The sequence below is a fragment of the Bicyclus anynana genome, chromosome 20 (genome assembly GCF_947172395.1).
Source record: "Bicyclus anynana chromosome 20, ilBicAnyn1.1, whole genome shotgun sequence".
Taxonomy (NCBI): Eukaryota; Metazoa; Arthropoda; class Insecta; order Lepidoptera; family Nymphalidae; genus Bicyclus; species Bicyclus anynana.
In genome coordinates this window covers 11,307,083-11,330,777 of record NC_069102.1, presented here as the reverse complement: position 1 = coordinate 11,330,777, position 23,695 = coordinate 11,307,083, and the positions used below count along the sequence as shown (strand labels likewise).

General features: G+C 38.6%; 2 protein-coding genes across 3 annotated transcripts in view; one reads left to right on the top strand and one right to left on the bottom strand.

Moving 5' to 3' along the window:
- Positions 1-130: 130 nt before the first annotated feature.
- The window catches only part of LOC112047152 (guanine nucleotide exchange factor subunit Rich), a 57,144-nt gene continuing 33,579 nt past the window's right edge, over positions 131-23,695 (bottom strand). The window contains exons 19-26 of the mRNA XM_052887674.1: positions 23,548-23,662; positions 19,966-20,090; positions 17,873-18,027; positions 12,867-13,144; positions 11,872-11,992; positions 11,426-11,599; positions 10,218-10,406; positions 131-9,337 (exon numbers count right to left, since the gene is read on the bottom strand). Coding sequence (XP_052743634.1) covers positions 9,025-9,337; positions 10,218-10,406; positions 11,426-11,599; positions 11,872-11,992; positions 12,867-13,144; positions 17,873-18,027; positions 19,966-20,090; positions 23,548-23,662 — 1,470 coding nt within the window. The 3' untranslated portion in view covers positions 131-9,024. The remainder of the gene's footprint in view (positions 9,338-10,217; positions 10,407-11,425; positions 11,600-11,871; positions 11,993-12,866; positions 13,145-17,872; positions 18,028-19,965; positions 20,091-23,547; positions 23,663-23,695) is intronic.
- Positions 15,240-17,281, top strand: LOC128199205 (serine-arginine protein 55-like). 2 transcript variants are annotated; one of them, XR_008251868.1, is made up of 2 exons: positions 15,240-15,566; positions 16,958-17,281. XR_008251868.1 is itself a non-coding variant. In XM_052887675.1 (2 exons), exons 1-2 carry the CDS (start codon positions 15,518-15,520, stop codon positions 17,014-17,016), a joined length of 546 nt encoding a protein of 181 aa, XP_052743635.1. In that variant the 5' UTR covers positions 15,451-15,517; the 3' UTR covers positions 17,017-17,275. The 2 variants fall into 2 exon arrangements, 1 of the variants encoding a protein (XP_052743635.1); XM_052887675.1 differs by having other exon boundaries at positions 15,451-16,004; positions 16,958-17,275.

The window sequence follows — 23,695 nt, the reverse complement described above, 5'->3', positions numbered from 1 at the left end:
CAGCGGTGTAGTCGTGAAAAACAGACAGATAGACTTAAGACAAATCCAGACAGATTTACATTTATACCATTTATAGGTATAAGTACCTATAATAATTCTATGGGTATAACACAATAAAAACAATAAAATGTGAATACAAAAGTTCATTTATTTATCAACATCAATTGACTATTCAATTTACAATTCTTTTCTTTACATATTATTTATCATCCAATTTAGTATTTATAGAACATTTTGTAGAATTTGTTGTTACAACAAACAAGACGAAATGTTTTCAATATTTTTAATTATCTAAATGTTTCATATAAAAAATTTAAATGATTACTCACAGCTAACGAATTTATATATTTTATAGTTTTAAATTAATATATTTAAAAAACAATTTGTATGCCAAGATATTTTATAGGCTGCAGGAACATTATTTATATAGCTTTTATTGCTAAATAATATCAGCTAAGCATCAGTGGCGTAACTACTCGTATATCATCTGAGGCCTGTAGCGAATTTATGGATGGGCCCAGAAATTGAATTTTTTTCAATGATAGGAATAAGGCTCGGGGCCCATTCGGCTATGGGCCCGTAGCATTTTGCCAGCTGTCACCTTATAGTTACGCCAATGCTAAGCATCTTCACCGATTTCAGACAGGATATTGGAAATTGCTGAAAGTGTGTATTGATGTTTGGACAACTAGCTATAAATCCCGTTTCTATTGTTCTAGAGGAATAGGAGGTTCACTCAATACAGTTAAAATTGAACATTAGGTACCTACTCTGTAAGAATGTTTTGTATAACTCATAAGTGTAAGTTAAGAATTCAGATCTATCGTTCTCTTTCTATAGTATCGTGTTAGACAGAGTGAGAGAGAGGCGAATTCGGAACTCGCACTTACGAGTCCTACAAGACATCGTTACAGAATAGCCCTACTGACCTTACAACAAGATCTTTAATTATATGCGCCATACTTCCAATTCGCTCTAAAGTTGCAACATGCCTAACGCAGGTATCATAACAACATTAGGCCGGCCGCATACATACCTTTTCCGTATCCGTTATTGTAATGCACAATTTAGATTTGGAATTACGTTTACGCGAGACTACCGCCGACGTTTTTATTCATTCGGAATGTATATTGTCGCAAAAACTCGCAATCGTTACGTACTTGCGGAATTTGTTCCGTTCAGAACATACGTACATGTGCGTCATTCAATGTATTTTATACTAGCGGACGCCCGCGACTTCGTCCGCGTAAAAATTGATGTAAACTTCTCTACCTCTACCTTACCCTGCTCGTAAACCTACCCAACCCTACCCAACCCTACCCTACCCTACCCCTATTTTACCCTACCCTACCGCTAACGCTAACCCTTCCCTCCCCCCACCTTACCCTACCCTAACCCTACCCGTAACCTATCCATACCCTATCCTACCCTACCCCTAATCTACCCCTACCCTACCCCTACCTTACTCCTACCCTACCGCTAACCCTAACCCTTCCCTACCCCTACCTTATCCCTACTCTAACCCTACCCTACCCGTACCCTACCCCTACCCTACCCTACCCCTATCCTACTCCTCCCCTACCCTATACGTTCCATATCCTTCCCCTATCTCTCTACCTTGCCCCTGCCCTACACTACCCCTACATTATCCGTACCCTACCCTACCCTACACTTTCCCTAAATTACCCCTACATTACCTCTATCCTACCCTTTCCCTACCTCTATCCTATCCCTACCCTCAGCAAAATTGGTCCAGCCTTTTGTGCGTGGTGGATTTGGAAAATTCTTTTACCAATAGAAAGCTACATTATTTGCGAGTATCATAGGCTATGTTTGGTCCTCATATTCATACGGGAACGGGAACCACGTAATTGAAACCGCGGGGCGTCATATAGCGGCATTTCTGCGACTTTCAGAAATTTTGTATTATCTCCGAAACTATATAACTAATTAACATACTGTAAAAGGCAAATCTTATCTCTATAATATCCTTGTGATTATTAAATCATTTATTTTGATAAGGATTTAAGTTTAGTTGTGTAAATAATGACGTAAACCTTAGTTTAAAATTTAAATAATTTATTAAAGTACTAAAGGTACTATATCTGCTAAAATATAAAAGATAGATATATGGTGTCGCGGACTTTTTTGTAGAACTTTTAAAGGTTTAAAAAGCCTCCATACATTTATTTCAGTTATACGCAATGGTTGAGGCAGCGCATGCGAATAAGTAAGTTTTTCAGTCTGACCTGTAAGAGAAAACCCGCGATATCTCAGTAGTTATATATGATAGAAATATAAAATATAGCCTATAGCACTCCCCGATAAAGTAGCATTCTACTGGTGAAAGAATTTTTAAAATCGGTCCAGTAGTTCCGAAGATTACCCCATTTCAAAAAATTGTTACAAACTTACAAACTTACAAACTTACAAACTTACAAACTTTACCTCTTTATAATATTAGTATAGATTGATTTCTTGCATTTGGTTTTCAGAACACGGAAAACGGATTCGGAAAACGACTATATCCAGCCTTACGCCTAGTGTCCAGTTTATAAGTCTGCCTGCGACTCATATAAGTAATATTGAGAATGTTTGCAAGCGTCGATAATATTTCATTACTTATAACGAAAAATAAATGAAAATGTATTTCTAAGAGTTTTCATTGCAACTGCGTCGAGTCTTGATGTTCATAATTATTTTTCATTTTATTTTAAGTAAATAATCTTTACCAAACAATTTACTATATACATTGGAAATTTTTTATAAATTTAGTTCAAAATTACAGTAATTAATGCTTCTCATACATACTTATTACAATACTTAATAAATACTTTGAATAACCATAATTCAAAGTACTTATAAAAAGCATGGAATACCACAAAATAAATGGATTTTGCATTCGGTATTAAATTTATTAGCACCTGAAACCATCGATATAAATCGTTAGATGGACCCCTACTTATTAAAGAACGCACAATTTTATGTCATTACCCAAAAATGTGCACGCACATCTTATCTTAGTACGTAACAAGCGCATGCTGTAAGTGGACGTGGACTTAACAAAATATTTAGTTTTTTTCTTATTTTAATCCCTTAATTATACCTTCGTATTCATTTTGGACAACAAACACAAGCCACAACATGAATAAAGAGAAATGTGTTACGAGTGATGACGTATTCAATGTGCGAAACCAATGACAATTCCGCGACGCTTTGAGGCCCATCTAACGATCTACGATCGATGCCTGAAACCAATACAATGACGGTTCGAGTATTAACAGTACTGTATACACAACTTTAATTGACTCTAATAACAAGTATTAATATTATTACATTACTTATACTTCGTTATTTAATTATTGCTATGTGTATTTACCTATACGTACACTCTAAATAAAAGTGGAATGTAATATCCTGTAATGTTCTTATATGTCATATCCATGAGTAAAAAAAATTACATCAGTAGTCCACAGTCTAAATTACAAAAGGAAAAATTGTCAAGAACTATCTTAAGTATAAATGATTAGATTGTTGTCAAATAAAGTTTTTCGAATGAAAGTGAAAGGATGTAAAGAATGCTAAATCGTTAAAGACATTTAAACTTAGAAAATATATTAAGTGGTATTACCACTAACACTGTGGTAACGATTTCGCATCGAAAAAAAATTAAGTTGGTGGTGTGACACCAACAAGCTTGGAACAGTATTATAAATTAATATCTGATTAGTGATCGTTTTGTATTTACTGGTCCACTAGAAGACCAGAGTCTGTAGCCAAGTGGCACGTCGATTCTCTTTTTATAATCGCAAAACACAAACGCTTCGAAGATTAAAAAATGCATGTCAATAACAGATGCGATCGACAACTTGATGTGACCTGTCGATAGCAAAAGTCATTCTGAATGTTATTTAAACGGGTACATACCACGATAAAAAGACGAGATTTTTAATGTCGATATTTCGACCCAGTTGCATGGATCGTGCGAGTGGAACACGGTGGTAGAATTGTGCAAACCAAGAGGGCGCCGTGATACGCATAATAACAAAAGCGATGTCGTGAGTGTGGTTTGCCTAAACAGCCAAAAACGCGAGGTTGTTGAAAAATGAAAAAGAACGAGAAAGAGGGTAGATCGATTCTGCCCCTAACAGCTGACTTCACTTATCATCTCGCAACTTCAGTTCCGTCGTGACCATGCCATGGGAACTTAGAAGAACGTGAAATCTTTATGAAGCAGCGCCATCTACATCCTAGATTAAAGATTCCAGGATAGTAAATACAATTACATAGATGTGTACGTACTAGAATGTTTTTAGAGATTAAACCCGTGTAAGTACGGAAACAAAAGAATTATTTATCCTTTTAATTTTGACGCGTAATAGAAAGAATGTGTTTGTATTTCTAAAGCAAAGGGATTATTAAAGAAAAACAGTAAGTGTACATTAATTTCAACGATTTTCCACATAGTCATTTGGCCTAGTGGTGCATAACAAAGGTACAATATAATAATCCTAATAAAATAAAATAAAAAATAAATAATTTTTTTTTGTTTTTCTCAATTGGTTTCTTCAACTATTACAAAATCAAAAATGTCTCTCTTTTACAAAAAATATGCATTATTATTTTTATGCTTTTTACTATACTAAAAATACCGTATCTAGTCACTAGATGGCGCTATCACATTCGTTCCGAAAAAAGTTCGAGTAGCCTATCTATTTCCAATAATACACTGTAATCTTTGGTCGTGACCACGATCCATGCAACTGGGTCAAAATATCGACATTAAAAATCTTGTCTTTTTATCGTGGTGTGTACCCGTTTAAATAACAATCATAATGAACAACCACGAAATAAGTTTAAAATCAAAAGTCATTCTCACACATTTTTTAATTTTCGTAGCGTTTGCGATCATTAAAAGAGAATCGATGTGCCACTTGGCTACAGGCCCTGGACTTTCTACTTATAGGAGGGGATATGATGCTCACCACGGTACTAATAATGCAGGTCGGCGGGCTTGGGTTAAAATTAAAAATGAATTCTACATAAATATGTAAAATTTAATTTTAGTTTTCCTACGAACCAGCACTGACAATATGAACAATTGATGTTATTTCTATAAGATTTTAATTTTACTAATACTTAACAATTATGTTATAAATTTCTCAGATTTTCAGATCTCGATTCAAAGTTAGTTTAAAATACGAGAAAATTATTATAACATTAATTATAATATAATTAAAATATTTTACTACTATAACGCTTTCGAAGAAATAATAAAAATATTAGTTACCTCAATTTATTAATTAAATTAATTGGTTTAACGATAAATTAAACTAGATCTATATTTTATTTACTAATAGTTTACTTATAAATTAAATTGTTAATAAATATTAAACTAACAGTATATTAATATCGCTATAATATTATGGTCACAATAATTAAGGATATTAAAATTAATTTTTGTACTAAACGAAATTCTGTAGCTCTAGGAAATAGTTTACAATAGAATTCCTTTTCTGAATATACCAGAACTGTAATTCCAATCTAAATTGGACCTTTTTGAATTTATTTTATACTCATACAATGAAAACTATTGGAGGTAAACAAATATAAATAAAAATTATGGAGAGTAGGGACTCTTCTTTAATATTCCATAAATAATTCCATAATTCTTACATATAGATATGGATTCCTTTTCTGGGCAAAATACCTATAAAAGCTCAGTACAGTACAGTATAGTGTCATAATATAGACTCCAATGGGTTTTACTAAATCATTAACTTGGCACCAAAATGGCGGGAATTTGTTTCGGTGAGAATCAATGTACTACATGAGATTATAGTATTGAGCAATGCAAAAGGTTCATTGTATTACTATGACAGTGATATTTCATGTGTTATAAATAAACATTTACTACTATTTCGATAAATTCCTTTTAAAAAAACATGTAGCTACGCATTTTGTAGCTGCTTCGTTTCTTAAAATAATGTTATTTAACATAGTTCTATTTTTATTATAATATCCTGAGATATGTTTTTTAAAGTGACCGATAATCTTCTCACCAAAGGTCAGCATCGATCAACGAAGTGACAGCAAACAACAGTTTCATGAATAATAGAAATTAATTTATTAGTATTCGTGATTAATCACGTAATAAATAATCAAAAAATTATTATTATCTATTTATTTTTAACCAATCACAATCCACTTCGATGATAAACTGCATTGCATTGGATATTTTAAAATTATACTAAGCAAAGAGGATTCTGAAATTATCAGCGATGTTTGTAGGTTTGCTTGTTGAGTTATTTATGGCATCATTCCAGTGACGTCATTGTCCTTGGAAATATTGATAATCCCAGATATAGGGGGGGGAGGGGGTCGACCCACCAACAATGGTAGGCAGTTTCAGATGAGCAATAAAATCGTAAGAAAGAAAGCAAGCAAAAAACAAATACTGGCACCTAATAAATAATTGATTTGAACACATTGATTGAGATGGTATTATTTTTCCATAATATGGTTTTATGATTCGTTTCTTTACGTTGATGTTCGCCATATAGTAGGTATGTATGTCTGTTGCTATAATACTAACACCTATGGACGTAAGTTACTGATATTCTACTTCGTTAACGTCTATTACACTATTATAATTATGTATGAAAAACAGTAGTAGGTATAAAGTTATTGACACATTGCCTATGTAAAAACACATTAGTCAAAATTCAAGATGTACTAAGTATAGTGTAGTATTCGATCTTCATTCTATAATATTAGGAATATAAATAGGTGATATGTTTTAAAAAGTAAAAGGAAATGGAGTAAAGAATTGGCTCGTTACTGTGATTTAAGATAAGCAGTTTCACTCTTTTTTTATAAATTACACCGGCATTACTCGTTTTTCGTCTAAACTTAGCGTACCAATGTTTGCCAAATATTTTTATGTATAAGAATACTGGCAACATTTAAGACAATCGGAGAAAACCGATAAACCAAGCGCGACTTATGCTCGCTGTCTCAAAGGAAAGAGGTGTTTTAAAGTGATAGATTATGTGATTAATAAATTAATTATTGTAATTGAACAGTAATTAAAACATAAGTTCGAGACTTACTTGTCATTTAAGCAGCTCGTGGTTAAATAAATTGTAATTAAAATCTCACCAATTCCAGCATTTTAATAAACTCTACAATAGTCCATCACATCCTGTGGCGTGCACTTCATATATGCAAAAAAGCACTGCTTTCCTTGAGGACTCGGTACGAATCTGTGTTGGAGAAGGAATTTTCCATTTAGTATGTAGTGCATATCCTAGTTAAAAATCCTGTGCACGCCACTGATCACATCCAATAATCCGACACCATACTCTAGTCATGAAAAATTCAGAGATATGTATTTATTGAAGTGCATCTTGAATTGATCATAGAAAACTGTAATAACACGGCATCCCCTTTTTTATTAATGCCGAATTAGTGAGACTGTAATACAAGAAAACACATACATGGTGAGGTTTTATCGAGAGATAACAGATCGAACATCTTACTTACAGACAACTTTATAAATCCGATGCATCGATCTCTTATAATAAAAGGACGCACAGTCATGTAGAAAATTTCACTTAAAAACTGGCCAATTTTGCTTTGACAGTTTTAGAAATATAATCCAATATTCAATAAAATCCCAAATTCAGAGCAAATTCAACCTTAAGAATTGAGTTTAAGGTTGAATTTCCAAATGCGACTACTTGAATTGAGTGCCAAGAAGTTGTGTTTGGCACTCATTGAGTGGGGACGTTCTTTGGACGCTGATTGGGCATCCACTTTTTAATACAAGATCGATGATCCGATGACAATAATGTTAAAATTGATATTATAATAGCGACCGGGAAGACAAACGTATTTATTAATCTACTTAATTATCTACTAATTCTTATGAACATATGAGATATTACATAATTTATAACTAATCACTATATTCAATAATTAACATACACTAATGTAGTTTATAAGTACCGATTATTTTATGAAAGAAAATAACTACAAGAATTATTAGAGAAATAATATAATAATTTACATTGTTGTTGTAAAAGAAATTGAGCTAAGAATCAATAGAAGAGACAAGAAATACTGAAAAAACTAAATGGAAAATAAGGAAAAATAACCTGTACCAGAGGTAATAAATGTTATAAAGATTTTATTAATAGAAATGTCATATTATTAATTTTTATCAATACTATTAAAAAATTCAAAACCAATTATAAATTTCTTAATTATTCACAACAATAAAATTCCATTAGTAAAACACGTACAAATTCATCTTGTCTTATCTATTTATATCGCATACGATACGAATACGATACGATTAATAAAAATTGCAACATCCTTTACACGTATCAAATTTTTACAGCAACATTTTTGCAAAACACAGTTTATAGACAAAACATAAATATCCGATGACTAGATTTTGACTATACAGCGCGTATAGTCAAAGTCTGCGAGCTTGGTTGACGTTTGACTCAGAGTAATTAGAATAGAATAGAAAATTTTCATTTGTTAACACAGCACATTGAAAACTTAAAACTAATACACATCGTGATACTTATAAATATAAATTTATAAATAATATAGAATTAAATGTGTTGTGCCAATAAAATGGATCCGACTCAGCTAGAATGTTGTGGGTACAACTTTGAGGGAACATTGAGGGAAGAACAAAACAAAATTAGATAAGGACTTGCGATTATAAAAACAGTCTCTATAGAATCGATGTTTCATAGTTCTAATCGTGTTCGTCGGTTAAAGAGCTTTTAATAATATCTTTTTGTGTAGTTGAATGGTGTAAAAAACGGGCAATAACTTCTAATTTAGTATTGGATAGAATTGGACTAATAACTGTATTGCAACGATCAACGAATGCCATCATTCAGCATGTCTCTGTAAAAATTTAATTCATGTAAAGACCTCAACTAATTTCTAAACACCCTATACCCAGATGTATACAACACCTTAAAAAATTGTATAAAAAGCCTACATTATGGCACAATTAGACGCGGTTTCCTCTCGCGGCGGGAAAGAAGGCCTGACGATTGGTTCCGTCTGAACTTCTGGCATGGTTATAGGAGAGTCTTTCCTTACCGACTGCTTGGATACTTCCTGAGCTTTCTGCGGGGGAGGGAGCCTAGGTTCCTGGGGGGTTTGCTTCTGTTCCGGCAGCGAGGTGGTGCTGGGTGTTCGCGCTCGACTCACCGCCATGGAGGCGCGCCGCTCCCGCGTGTTTATTATCGACGTTAGGATCGGGATTTGGTTGCTGATCGCCATCATGAATGGCTTGTAGCCGATGCTGGAAATTATAGAGACAACTTTAGTAACATGAAAGAAAGAAAATTATGCCACACATGGTAGTTTCTGATATCTAAGCCACCTGGCTGTGGTACCGTGACCGTGGACCGGCTGAGCCATGACGGCCCAGTGGATATGACCTCTGCCTCCGATTCCAGAGGGTTCGAATTCGTTCCGGGGCATGCATCTCCAACTTTTCAGTTGTGTGCATTTTAAGAATTTAAATATCACGTGTATCAAACGGTGCAGGAAAACATCGTGAGGAAACCTGCATTCCAGAGAATTTTCTAAATTCTCTGCGTGTGTGTAGTCTGCCAATCAGCATTAAGCCAGCGTGGCCTCTACTGGCCTAACCCCTTTCATTCTGAGAGGAGACTCGAGCGGTCGCCGGGTCGACGTCGGGTTGATGCGTAGCCGTTACGTGGCCGAGGCGTAATGAGTTTTGTCCTTAAATAGCGGCATAATAATAATAATATGCTCCCGACCGACTTTTCGGTCACGGCGGCTAATCTCATGGTGCGATTAACCATGTACGCAGGAGATATTATAGTGCACAAGTGTATGCGCAAGCACAGGTGCACTCTCTCTTTCCTCATTCTCAAAATCCGATGGGACGGCAGACTGACACGACCGGTGAGAGATCAGGCGCAGGACCGACGGCTTTACGTGCTCTCCGAGGCACGGGGATGTACTAACACTGCCAACTTCCCAACTCCAGGCTGCTATTAAGATTTTCCTTGTAAGAAAAATCCCAATAACCTATTTTGTTGTTGTTGGCCTGACCCGGGATTCGAACCCTGGACCTCATCGTCCGTAGCTGAACCAGCTAACCACGGGGCCGATGAGGCAGTAACAGCGGCATAGTGTGTAAGCGGCCTTACCACTCGGCGTCCGTCCACGCGTGCAGGTCGAGCAGCGCGGCGCGCAGGCGGCGCACGGCGGGCAGGCTGACGTCGGGCCCGCGCGCCGCGTTGGCGCAGCGCAGCACGGCCAGCGCGTCGCGCAGCGCCACCGCCACCACCAGCGCCCACTCCACGCAGCTCGCCTCCGTCATCAGCTGCAGATAGTAGCTGGACACACAGAATGCCATACTTGGATAACGTACTTTTTGAAAGTAAAACTTCTTTATGTAGCCACCTTCTGTTGACTTGGATAAGTTTTTTTTTTTTTTAGTCTCTCATTATTCCTGCAATCTGTCGTGAGACATTCAGCGGGATTTTAAGTATTTGAATTAAGGCGTGTTTGGTGCGAAATCCAGTGATTTGCCCAAATATAATAATGTAGTGTCTATTTCATGACATCTTGTGGTGCTCGGTCTCTTGAGCCTTTTGAAAGTTGTATCAGGTACTTGGATAAGTTGAAAAAAAAAACGTTTATTCGAAAACTGTACCACACACCACAATGCCTAAGCACTATTGCCCAAAGCACCTGAGTAAGGCAAGAACAAAACTCAAGTAGTAGAAGCATCAAACACCCCACTGTCGGAAAAGTGTAATCGGGTGAGGCTTTTGAGATGCGTGCTGCCATTAGCATCGGTTTAGTGAAACAGTGTCTTTTATTTTAAACTACCAAAAGATGGCTTTCCTAGATAAGATGAAATATATGCGTGCGTCATGCAAGAGAACGACGCACGCACATTTTAAAGTTGTCTCAACAATTGATCGAAACAAGTGAAACACTGGCCGTCGTAGCAACGGAGCTCGCTCGAACATTGAAACGTCGCAGCAATAACGCAACGTTTTTATAAGGTACTAGCTGACGTCGCTCGGTTTTACCTGCGTGGCTCACGTTCCCGTAGGAATATGGGGATAATATATAGCCTTCCTCGATAAATGGGCTATCTAACACTGAAATAATTTTTCAAATCGGACCAGTAGTTCCTGAGATTAGCGCGTTCAATCAAACAAACAAACAAACTCTTCAGCTTTATAATATTAAGTATAGATGTCATAAAACTAAATATCAAATACATCCCACGAAAGGGAGCTACGCATGTGAAATCGCGAAGTTAAAATAAATATATGAGAAACGATGCAGCGTCGAAGCAACGTGTCGCACTAATGAGGCAACGCCCTTAGTCAGTGCTCACCGCAGCTGCACGTGCGCGGTGTGGTCCCCGCGCTCCGCCTGGTGGTGGTGCAGGCGCTCCATGAGGGCCGCGTAGCGCCGCTCCTCGCCCGCGTCCGCGCCGCCCTCGCCCTCCGCCAGCGCGCCGCCCCACGCCACCGCGCCGCCCTCCGCCACGCTGCCCTCGCCCACAGAACTACGGATACAATGACTTAACATAACGAGCTATAATAATCGGCCTGTAAATAAAAATTATTATTAACCCCCTTATTAACCCCTAAACACTATTGTAGTTAGATACCTCATACCACTTAGGCAAGTCAAAAACCAAAAGTAGTCTAAGCATCAGAACACCACAATGTCACATTTGGCACAACCTTACCATTATACCAATTATGTACTCGTACCAAGGAAATATTGGACATACAGCGCTGATGACCTTGAACCAGAAATAGTGCACAAGTGTACCTCAAGGGCGCAGGCGAGAGCGGCGCGCCCGCAGCCAGCGGCAGCACGGCGCGCAGGGACAGCGACACGTAGCCGCTGTCGCCGCACTGGCTGTCCGACTCCGCGTTGCCGGTGTACGGCGCTGTGGGACACGTTTGGAACCCTCGTAACTTTAATTTTAAGTTTTCGAATAATTATAATCACCATTATCTTAAGTTTAATATTATTACCTGACGTTTCGAAAGAGCTTGTTGAACTAAGCCTCTTTGAAATAAATGAATTTGGACTTTTGACTTTTGTCACACGTTCTACTTAGATCTACTACCATGCTTATTACTGCGGTCAGTCATCATTATTGACCCATATTTGGCTCACTGACACGAGTCTCCTCTCAATGAGAAAACAACCGAATGAGAGGGATTAGGCTCCACCACGCTGGCCCAATGCGGATTGGCTTCATAGACATAGGGAATTAAGAAAATTATCAGGTATGCAGTTCTCCTTCACAGTTTTGAGGTACGTGATATTTAATTTCTTAAAGTGCACATAACTGAAATGTTGAAGGCGCATGCCCAGATTGAATTTAAACTTACGACTTTGGGATCGAAGGCAGAGGTCATATCCACTGAGCACTGCGGTCAGTAGGCCTAGGAAATGTCAACTCATTTCCGTTTTCAAACAGCGCGTATGTTACAGATTTAAAAGTTTGGTAGTCGGTGAAATTATGGCACACAAATTTTACTATATTCACCTAAGATGGATGTGCAGTTTGTAGGTTTGTGGGTGGGTGGGGTGCATTCATTGAGAACATGAGATTAGACCGAAATCGGACTGTGTCACAACTATTTCTCCTTGGGAAAGATAGAGAGAAGTTTCAGAAGCTGACTGCCAACCAAACTGATAATCGGAGAAAGAAGGATTCCTTGATCGCGCTGACAGTCATAGGACTACGAAACCAGCCTAAGAGTACACCCAACTATACGAGGCAATAAAACGCGGGTATATCTCCAACTCACCGGGAACAACGCTACTCTTCCTCTGAGCGTGCTCCTCCTCGCTGAGCGCGGGGTACGGCCAGCTGAAGTCCTCGTGCAGCCGCTTGAGGCACAGCACGGCGCTGTCGACGCGCGCCGCCCGCTCGCGCTCGCCCGCCAACCACGCCACCAGGTGCAGGTCGAGCGCGGCGGCCAACCGCCCCAGCGCCACCAGCCGCGCCGTCGACAGCAACAGGCGAGCGTGCCTCTGTATCATCATGTCGATGAAGAACTCCTCCGCTGTACCGCTGTACGATTCTCTGCGTGCAAAAACTATGAGTCAGCTACTGGAGTGGAGTGTATGGCCGGATTTTATGGATATTTTATTTTAGTTAGAAATCATATATTGCTGACACATACCATTTATAATAAATTTTCACGCAAACAATTTGTCCCATGAACTGCATGAATAGTTTTCATGGCAGAGACTCTTGATGGCCTTAATGCCATGCTCAATAAGAACTGTAAGTTTTTTGGGAAAGTGACAGACAATAAGACCAAAATATCTCAGAATTCTCTAGTAACAGATAGTGCCTAGTGCTAGATCAAATCTACTTCATCGAGATGTTAGTTATCCTGGCGGTCCACATTTTATTCATCCTTCTCCTACACATCTCAAAGGCATCCATTCTTCTATCATCTTTCTGTCTATCACTCTTATGCCTCGGAGCTATAGAGGAGTATTGAGAAAACTAAGGCCTTAACGAGTCTTTTCTTAGTGTTATTAGCCTTTCCGGTTTGCCAAATTCTCATTATCTGGCCATTGAACCTTTGGACATTTGGATACTTCTTACATCCTGGTCACTTCCTACTGAAAAATAATAGAAAAATGGGAGTCCTTTTAACCCCTTAGGTAAAACAGGGGTGTTAGTTTGATGTCTGTGTATCTATTTGTGGCATAATATCTTCTAAACGAATGAATGGAATGACGCGTTTTTTTTCTTTTGACTTGATCGTTATTTTTCTTAGCCGTAACGATGCAGAATTGATAGGTAAATCCGAAAAGGGCGTTTTTTATTCTAATAGATATAAAGTAAATCGTAATTCTGTAGGTATTACTGCAGGGGTCTTTAAAATATTTTAATTTTAAAATAGTTTTTGAAAACGAATTACAGATCATGAAATTAGCTTAAGCCTCGACCTTTTATAGGGACAGAATTGATGATGGAAGTTATGAAAATCTATGATACAGGGTACATCTATGATATAGGGAACTCTTCAAAATATAATTTTGTACACTTGTTACGTAATATTTTGAAATATGTTACAGTGACTCATGCTTCCAACAAACAATCTGCAGGAAACATGAGTCATACACTTCAAAGTATGTAATTAATAGAAACTAGTATACGCCTACGACTTCTGTAACCTTGAACTATTTTTTTTTAACTGACTTCAATAAACGGAAGAGGTTCTGTGTTCAAGTTTATATATGTATTTTTATAATACTAGCGGACGCCCGCGAATTCATCCGCGTGAAACTTGATGTAAACTTTCAACTACCCCTACCCTACCCTACCCCTACCTTACCCTTACCCTTTTTTAATTATTTCTGTCATAAGAACCTTCTCCTTACATACACACACATAAAAAAAAATCGGTCCAGCCGTTCACGCATGATGGCGTGACCAAGGGATATATGGATTCATTTTTATATGTATATATGAATGTTTAAATATTTATTCGTGAAATTGATCGTCAGAGTATACTCTCAACCTCCATGATTCATTATGTCCAGGTTGTGGTGAGGAGGAGACCAGCTATCACTTTATGCTGAGTGTTTCATGTACGCGCTGGTATAATGGGAGTTACTAGGTTACACTAAATGCAGCAGACCTGACGAATCTCACCTTAGGGGATATTGTTAGGTTCACGAAGGCCTACAGGAAGGTTGAGGGGGGAACATTGACGAAATACAATGAACCTGTCTTATTCCACAGGAATTGTGTGACCCCTTATTTGTATATTATATCTAGAGTATTATACTATCTCAACCCCAAGGTCCTATAAAATCAGTAATTTCAGTAAATAATTTCCTTTCATTCGATGTTTATAGTCAAAACCTAATCTAAGAATACTGTAATACTAAATCTATTCCCAAAAAAATCATTTAATTATTAGAAATCATGATTGAATAAACAGACTAACATAAAATGTTATTGCGAATGCACAACACTATATCCCTATAATAGGATAACTAACAGACTGAAACATCAATGCCCAGCCGGAACTATACTGATTGTAGCAAGCTCAAAAGTCGTCCTTTATTTTTATGACAAAACTAAAAAAGGATTTTAGCCAAATTTAAAGGTAAATTAAGAAGGAATTTTGTACAAAAGTCTGTACTTTAAAGAAAGAAGGGAATATAGAAGATTCTGATACGATACGCAAGTAATATATTTCTTTTTCAAAACAGTGACAGTTTTGTAATAATTCGATTCAACAAACAGACAGACACAATTTATTATTAGATATTCCTTAGAAATTACTGTTGCACAATATTATGCAACGTATTGCATCATAATATGCAATTCCGACAATATATATACTGACAGAATAGCTCTGCACCATCATTCACACCTTTTTGTTCCTACTTAAGACATCTTCGCTTGCAAAGTTCTACAGGAGACACCATGGTGGTTACTATCGTGCTCAATCTACGCAAGGAACTGCTTCAACAAGGTGAGGTTACCCAAGAAAGAGTCTTTACTGTTAATTTAACAAGTCTTAACGCCCAAGAAACTCGTAACAGTGATCAAGGTTTGCCAGCACCTACTTCTCAACCTGAAGATCTACAAGTGAATCCACGAAGTGAAGGAAATTCGACAGGAGTGAGGTCTAGAAAGCGACAGAGAAGTAGATCTCGGAGTCATTCTAGAGGAAGATCTCGCGGTCGTTCCAGGGGAAGATCTCGTGGACATTCCAGGGGAAGATCTCGTGGACATTCTAGAGGAAGATCTCGTGGTCATTCTAGAGGAAGATCTCGTGGGCATTCTAGAGGAAGATCTCGTGGGCATTCTAGAGGGAAATCTCGTGGTCATTCTAGAGGAAGATCTCGTGGGCATTCTAGAGGAGCATCAAGAGGACATTCCAAAGAAAGAACTTGTGAACATAGTAGAGGTAATGCCCACATGCATTCGGGAGATAGATCCCGAGGACATTCCAGAGGACACTCTAGAGAAAGGTCGAGGTACAACCATAATCATAATGGATGTAACCATCAGAATCGTGGCCACAAGGGAAATTATCAGGAAACAAGTAAAGTAGAAGTTCCACACCAGCCTCCTACAGACATTATGCCGATTTCTCATGGCTAAATAACGGAACTACGCAGCATTTGATTGTGGAAAAATGGAAATAACAAAAAAACAAGAAAAAATATAAACTAAACAAGAAAAAAAGGAAATAAAACAAATTTACAAGAAAAATATCTTCAGAATTTCAAGAAAACTAAAAAAAGCATATTTTGAAAATTGGATTAGCATAACAGATAAGCACTTGATTAAGGAAAAATAAAAATGACAAAAAAAAAAACAAGAAAATATAAACTAACAAAAAAAAGGAAATAGGACAAAATGCCAGAAAAATATCTTTATAATTTCAAGAAAACTAAAAACAAATCATACTCTAAAAATTACGTTCGTTTCTAACAGATAAATCATATATTATTATAATAATAGATTATACGAGTAGACGTGCCCAAAAATTTATTTATTTTTAACACTAGGCGGGCCATTTGATTTAAACGTTGTTGTTAAATAAAAATAATACTTTAAGTATTTTGTGTATGTGTCCAATGTTTACCCATACAAAATACCTAAAGTTACTGTACTCGTAGCGCAATAATGTCATTTGACGATAACAAAGTATTTACTATTATTATCAGTAATTCAATACCACTTAACTGCATTGTGTAATTGGCGTAAAATTATTATGATTGTTTTTGTTTATCTAGGTACTTTAACAGCAATAGTTATTCACCCGATTGTCCTAGAAATTGTTGATATAAATGTACGTACTTTATGTTCGTTTCTATATTTTTTTCCAAATGTAACGTTATAAAATAATTCCAGGGAAGGATATGGATGGCGCTACACGTCCAATACTTCGAATTTGGGAGCTCAAGACATGAAGTTAAACTGGACGATTTAAAGGATAATATAGATGAAGCCTATTACAAATCGTGGCTATTGAAATCGTCGAGAAGATGGCTCCAGAAGGATGAGATGCCCTACCCTGGGTATTGCAGAGCGCCTGGAAGCGCGAAATGTTCCCCAGTATTGTGCAACTGTGACAAATTGACTGAGATTTGGAGGAAATTAAAGGAAAACAACCTTGCCTATTTTTAAACTATTGTAATTGTACTATTAAAGTGTAAAGTTATAATAAATACGCACTATCTAAACAGTTTATTTTTTTATTCCACCATTAAATTTTGTATTGACAAGCGTTAGTTAGGCTAAACGTAAGTTTTGTCACTTCCTTACTTTGTCAAAATGTAAAGACAAAATTTGATAAAAGCTACCCGTCACTTATTATAAGTAAGCTGAAACAGATATTTATTTTTCCAGAATAGAAGAAGTGAAGTACCTTCGGAATTCGCATAAGAAAGATACAAAGAAAGTTTCAACAACCTGTGGTGGATTATTCGCTAATTCTACGTCTTTGGCAAGATAAATTCAAGCAAAGCCTGTTTGACATTAGTTTGTTCTAAATTGCACCTTGATTAAGTAAAAAAGTTTTTCTTTTTTTCAAGAAATTTTTAGTAACAACTTCGTGATTGTTACAAAATCAACCCCTATGCCCGCAAACTTACAAAAGAGCGGTGGGTCTAAGGCCCAAGCTCCATATCCAGGCACTATCAGTTTCTAATGATAATAATGACCCATGCTCTCAGATACAATATGTGGTCTCTTGGCCCTGTAATATGTGTTAAAATAGGCTGGTAATTATTGAGGGTAATTATAGTGGTATGGTTTAAAACATACCTATCACTTCTTGCAGGCACTGACTTTTTCCTCTTGACGGCTGCGGTGGCGGCGGCAGTACGACGCGGGGCGGGCGCGGCGGTGCTGTTCGCAGGAGGGGAAGGCTCGCGCGGCGCCGCTGTGGTGCTGAAGCTACGGCCCCGCCCTCCGGCCAACTGCATATCACAACAAATAGTTTCAATAGTATCCAGAAGGTCCCCGATATGTCGGTCACGGGGGCGTGAAGACTAATCATCATTATCATTATCAGCCGATAGACGTCCACTGCTGGACATGGGCCTCTTGCATGGACCTCAAAGCACAACGGTATCGAGCCGCCAGCATCCAGCGGCTCCCTGCTACTCGCTTGATATCCTCGATCCAACTAGTGGAGAGTCGACCAACATTGCGCTTTCCGAATTTGAAATCCCAACGTCCATCGGCTCTTCCAACTATGTGACCTGCCCATTGCCACTTCAGCTTCGGAACTCGCTGAGCTATGTCAGTTACTTTGGTTCATCTGCGAATGTCCTCATTTTTATTTGATCACGCAGAGAAATTCCGCTGAGTGACTTTGAAGACTGATACACTCGAGCCAAATCACCCTTCGCAAACTGCCCTCTAAACCGAGTTCAGAGCCTCAGAGGAGACGTCCTCAGAGAGTGGTTCCGCCCATTTTTTATCTACTTGAGACTTCTGGGCCCATTAAGCGATGCTTCCACTCTCGCCCTTAATCCCCGGTGACGTAACTGCGATTTCACTTTGGAGTCTACCGCATATATCAGATAAAAATTATCCAGACATGGTTTTTTATTAATTTTCATTATAATACAAATTATACATTTATGGCAATAGGGTAGTTGACTCATATCAAATTTAATATAAACAATATTAGTTTCGTATTGTACGTGGGGTAAGGGTCCGTAACATATTGATATTAATAAATAAAACTAAAGGATTTCTTATAGAACTTAATTTAAAAATCATGCATTTTTCAAATTTTCCAAACCTCACGTTTGGAAAATTTGAAAAATGCATGATTTTTAAATTTAGTTCTATAAGAAATCCTTTAGTTAGTAGAAAAACGCTGTCCTCTATTTTGTGATGTCACAATGTTACTTGATGTACTAAACGTCATCATCATCATCATCATCAAACGTCTCAAAAAATATGATAATTTTTTTTCAATCTAGTAGAACGACAATGAACAATTTAAGACCATTTAAAAAAAGTGTCTACTGGTCTATTGGTTTAAATAGTCCTTATTAGTTACTGGTCGTGCATCTAGCTTCGGTAGATGTGTCCTTGTAGGTGACTAGCTAGTTCGAGGAGCGAAGAAATGTCGTGGGTCACTTACTATTGTGACCTCAATGTGATTCTCATGGAGTCCCAGCTGGACTCCTAAACCCTCTAGGAGTCCCACCCCAGTGTTCATGACACAAGATATATAGGTAATATATCTTGTGTAATGCAAGTGTCATGTCATGAACAATGGAAAATCCAAGAAAGAATTCTTCCAATCTTAATATATATAAATTTAGTGTCACAATGTTTGTCATCAGTGGACTCCTAAACCACTTAACCGATTATAATAAAATTCGCACACCATGTGCAGTTCGATTCAACTTGAGAGATAGGATAGTTTAAATCTCAAATTATAGTCGCAATTTTAATTTATTGCTAATTATTTGTCTCTATATATATAAAAGAAAGTCGTGTTTGTTACTCCACTTATAACTCAAGAACGGCTGAACCGATTTAGCTGAAAATTGGCAGGGAGGTAGTTTAGAGCCAGGAGAAGGACATAGGATACTTTTTTTTTGTAGGGGTAGGGTAGGGGTAGGGTAAGGGTAGGGTAGGGGTAGGGTAGGGGTAGGGTAAGGGTAGGGTAGGGGTAGGGTAGGGTAGGGGTAGGGTAGGGGTAGGGTAGGTGTAGGGTAGGGTAGGGGTAGAGTAGAGGTAGGGTAGGAGTAGGGTAGGGGTAGGGGTAGGAGTAGGGTAGTGTAAGGTAGGGAAGAAGTGCAAATAAATAAATTAATAAGTCAAAGCGAAGCTTGAGCGGGTCCGCTAGTTAAACTATAAATTTAAAAACATCTTGGTAAAAAATCACGTACCTGCATACTTCCCAATATAACCGACAAATCTTCAGCGTTCGGGCTGACAGTTTGCGACTGGACAACTTGTCCGTACTTCTGTTGTACGTTAACTGAGTTTCTCGGAGAATCTACATCATTTGGATCTAAAAAAAAAAGTTACACATAAACAAAATTCTATGCCTCGTCAATCTGTTTTCGCCATAAAATCAAAAACTACTGAACGGAGTTTCAAGCTATTTTCACCTACAGATAGTGACTAGCCGCCGCCATTCGCTTTCACTCACTTACAAATAACGAGGCATTCTTGTGGTAAAAGAATTTTACAGAGATTACCCCTACAATACCACAATTTTACCTCTTCATAATATTACTCGTATTAATGAAAAGTTGAGGTAGTGAAAGGAGTTTTCATTATAGACACTCTTATTCCTAATAATGCATGGTGGGATACTTCGCTTTTATAGAACGGTTCCACGCGGGCGAATCATGTCTAACAACTGCGTAACCAGCTGTCTGTCTGTCTCACTGTAAAACTTTTTAAATTCACAACTTACCAATAGCTCTCAAGAAGCGAACGAGATCTCTGGCCAGGTGTCCAACAACTGCATAGCCAGCTGTCTGCTTACTGTAGAACTTTCTAAATTCGCAACTTACCAATAGCTCTTAAGAAGAGTACGAGATCTCTGGCCAGGTCCCAGCGCTCCTGCTGCAGCGCGGTGTCTAACAACTGCGTAGCCAGCTGTAAGGGCCAGGCTTAATAAAACACAGGTTAACTTGTTAAAAACGGCTTAAAACGGGAACGTATATGGTGACGCTTAGGCACTTGGCGTAAAAGTCGTTGATTTTATTTAAAGAGCTGTCAAAGTCACATTATCTATGACACCACAGACGTTCCGTTTTCGGCCCTTTATTGTAAGGCACAGATAATATATTTATAGGCATTTGCGTCGCTAACACACTCCATCCCAGTGCTGGATCAGCACTCTAACCCAGTCGGCGGAATATGCGACGCGTGTCGTCGGCCACAGAAACGGACGGCCGTGCCCGCCACACTGCTCCTCCTTGATGACGGCGCGGGTCCTCGCGCCTCTTGCCACGTTGAGGTCGCTCGTGGATGCGTATTTGTTGACCCCCTAAGGCTTGGAATCTGTAGTAGGGTAGCAGCGCAAGAAGTAGGCATGCCACCCTGCGATGCCTGGATCGGTGACTGTGGTCCAAGCCGGCAGACATTCCGCGTATTGGAACATTTAATAAGGTACCTGAAACAAATTGGTTATAATTTTCAACCCCAGTTGTCGCAGGCTGAATCCGTACTAAGGTGAGTGGAGCATAATTTTCCTTTAGGTCCATCTCTGACATCAAGATAAGTGCCTGCTCTGTGGGCCCCTGTATTTTAAATTTTTCCGTTGAATGATTTAGTGCTCCACCCCAGTGTAGGCTACAATGGGGTAAAGAGCTTTGTTTTGCATCGTAATCCATGGCGATGAAATAACTAATTACAGGCACCGACTTAATGTGGTCATCCATTTGCAGTTGAAGCAGTCGCTGTCCTTCGTAAGTCGGGGGAAGTATTTTTTCTTTACCTATTATAATTTCTAATTTTCTTATTTTTACGTTTTTACGGTCAACAAAACATTTAAAACATATTACGTATGACGGTATTAAAATAATCTCCACGCGCGACGAATCAGTGCCGATAAGTTTATTGTTAATTAAAATTACGTTGTCGCTAAAAACATCAAATTGAAGCGTTCTCAATGCGTACGCGCTGCTGTTCAGTGCACGGACGGTAGGTGCCGGTGCATAGTTTGCTGTCTCAATCGACCGCGGTATCTCTCGCTCTCGTCCCGGCGTATCGATGCAGTACATTTGTGACATTTGTGTATGCGATTTTGGTCTGTCAGTGGTTCGACTAAAAAGTTCAAATTGCTTTACCATTCCGTTACAGCATTCGATCGCATTGTTGTCCATTATGAAACACACATCTGTGATGTTTCTATGTACGCGTAATTCCACTCGTTCGGCGAGGTGCGAGCAAGTTAGCAAAACAGTTTTCTCATTACTAAGTGAAGCGGCTGTTGTCTCTGTTCCCATCGACCTGTGTATTTTAACGCTTATAATATTAGTATTTGATAGATTACGCTGTTTCTTGTGACTTACATGTATTATTTCGGTGCTCGATTTGATACTCGGTTCTGTTCTACCTGTGTAACTTTCTGTTTTCTTTTTCTTGTAGTCGAATAACAGGCATTGGTCCTTAGTGCAGTAGTTATTATTGCTACATACCGGTGCCGAGCAAGTGTTTAATAAGTGCGTTGATGTTAGTAAGCGTTCATTTTGTAACATCATAATATTATAATATTTACTCACGACCTTTGTGGGGTATTTATCTTTATTATTACTCGTAGTGTAGTCTTTCGTCGGTAACTTAGACAACACGGCAGAAGTATGATGAGTAACTTTCATGATTTTTAGGTGTTCTTCAGTGTCACCTATGGACTGGACTTTGGTGCTGCCCGTGTATGCAGGTAGGTTTTCCTTGGTGCTGATATTGCTAAGCTTAGCGTCGGATGCGTTGTGGTTGGAGTTGGCTGTACCATTCAGTGCGCTAGTCAACACTCGAACAGTCCCATCAGTGCCGCCGTCTGTAGCGGCGGGCGTGCACAGCTCGCCTAAACGTGAACCATAATGTAGGTCGAGCTGCGCTGACTGTTTGTGTTGACTAGGCTGCAACCAACTGCCTACACTATCCTTAAAAGTACGCACCTTATGCTCCTTTGATAGCGGACTGTATTTTTCTTTTTCTAGTGCCACAATATCAGCTTGCAACCTTTTCTCAATTAGTTGCATATCGATGCGGGCTTTCGCTTCCGCTGCCGCTAGTTCCAGCTGTGCTTTCTTAGCAAGGTAGGATGCTGCGCTTAACTTTCTAGACCTACTTGTCCTTACTGTTGTACTGTGCGTAGAAGCCCCAGTCGGTGCTACTGCGTGGCTGCTAGTTATTTTACCACTGGTGCATGCTTCTAGCTGGTCTAAAAGTCGTTTTGTTCCTTCCTCTGTCATGAGCGCCTGGTTACCTGTTCGTGCTGCCCTTGCAGCTCGCTGGATCTGCTCCTGCTCCGTTAGCTGCTGTTTTTCAACAGAGCTCCATCGGTTCACCATAATTGGTGGTGGAGTATGGAACATACCACAATTATCCGGCTTGAAGACCAATTTGTAAGGGCCAGGCTTAATAAAACACAGGTTAACTTGTTAAAAACGGCTTAAAACGGGAACGTATATGGTGACGCTTAGGCACTTGGCGTAAAAGTCGTTGATTTTATTTAAAGAGCTGTCAAAGTCACATTATCTATGACACCACAGACGTTCCGTTTTCGGCCCTTTATTGTAAGGCACAGATAATATATTTATAGGCATTTGCGTCGCTAACACCAGCTGTCTGCTCACTGTATAACTTCCTAAATTCACAACTTACCAATAGCTCTTTAGAAGCGTACGAGATCTCTGGCCAGGTCCCAGCGCTCCTGCTGCAGCGCGGTGTCTTACAACTGCGTAGCCAGCTGTCTGCTCACTGTAGAACTTTCTAAATTCACAACTTACCAATAGCTCTCAAGAAGCGTACGAGGTCTCTGGCCAGGTCCCAGCGCTCCTGCTGCAGCGCGGTGTCTAACAACTGCGTAGCCAGCTGTCTGCTTACTGTAGAACTTTCTAAATTCTACGCAAATAAACAAAATGTGATATTTTTAGT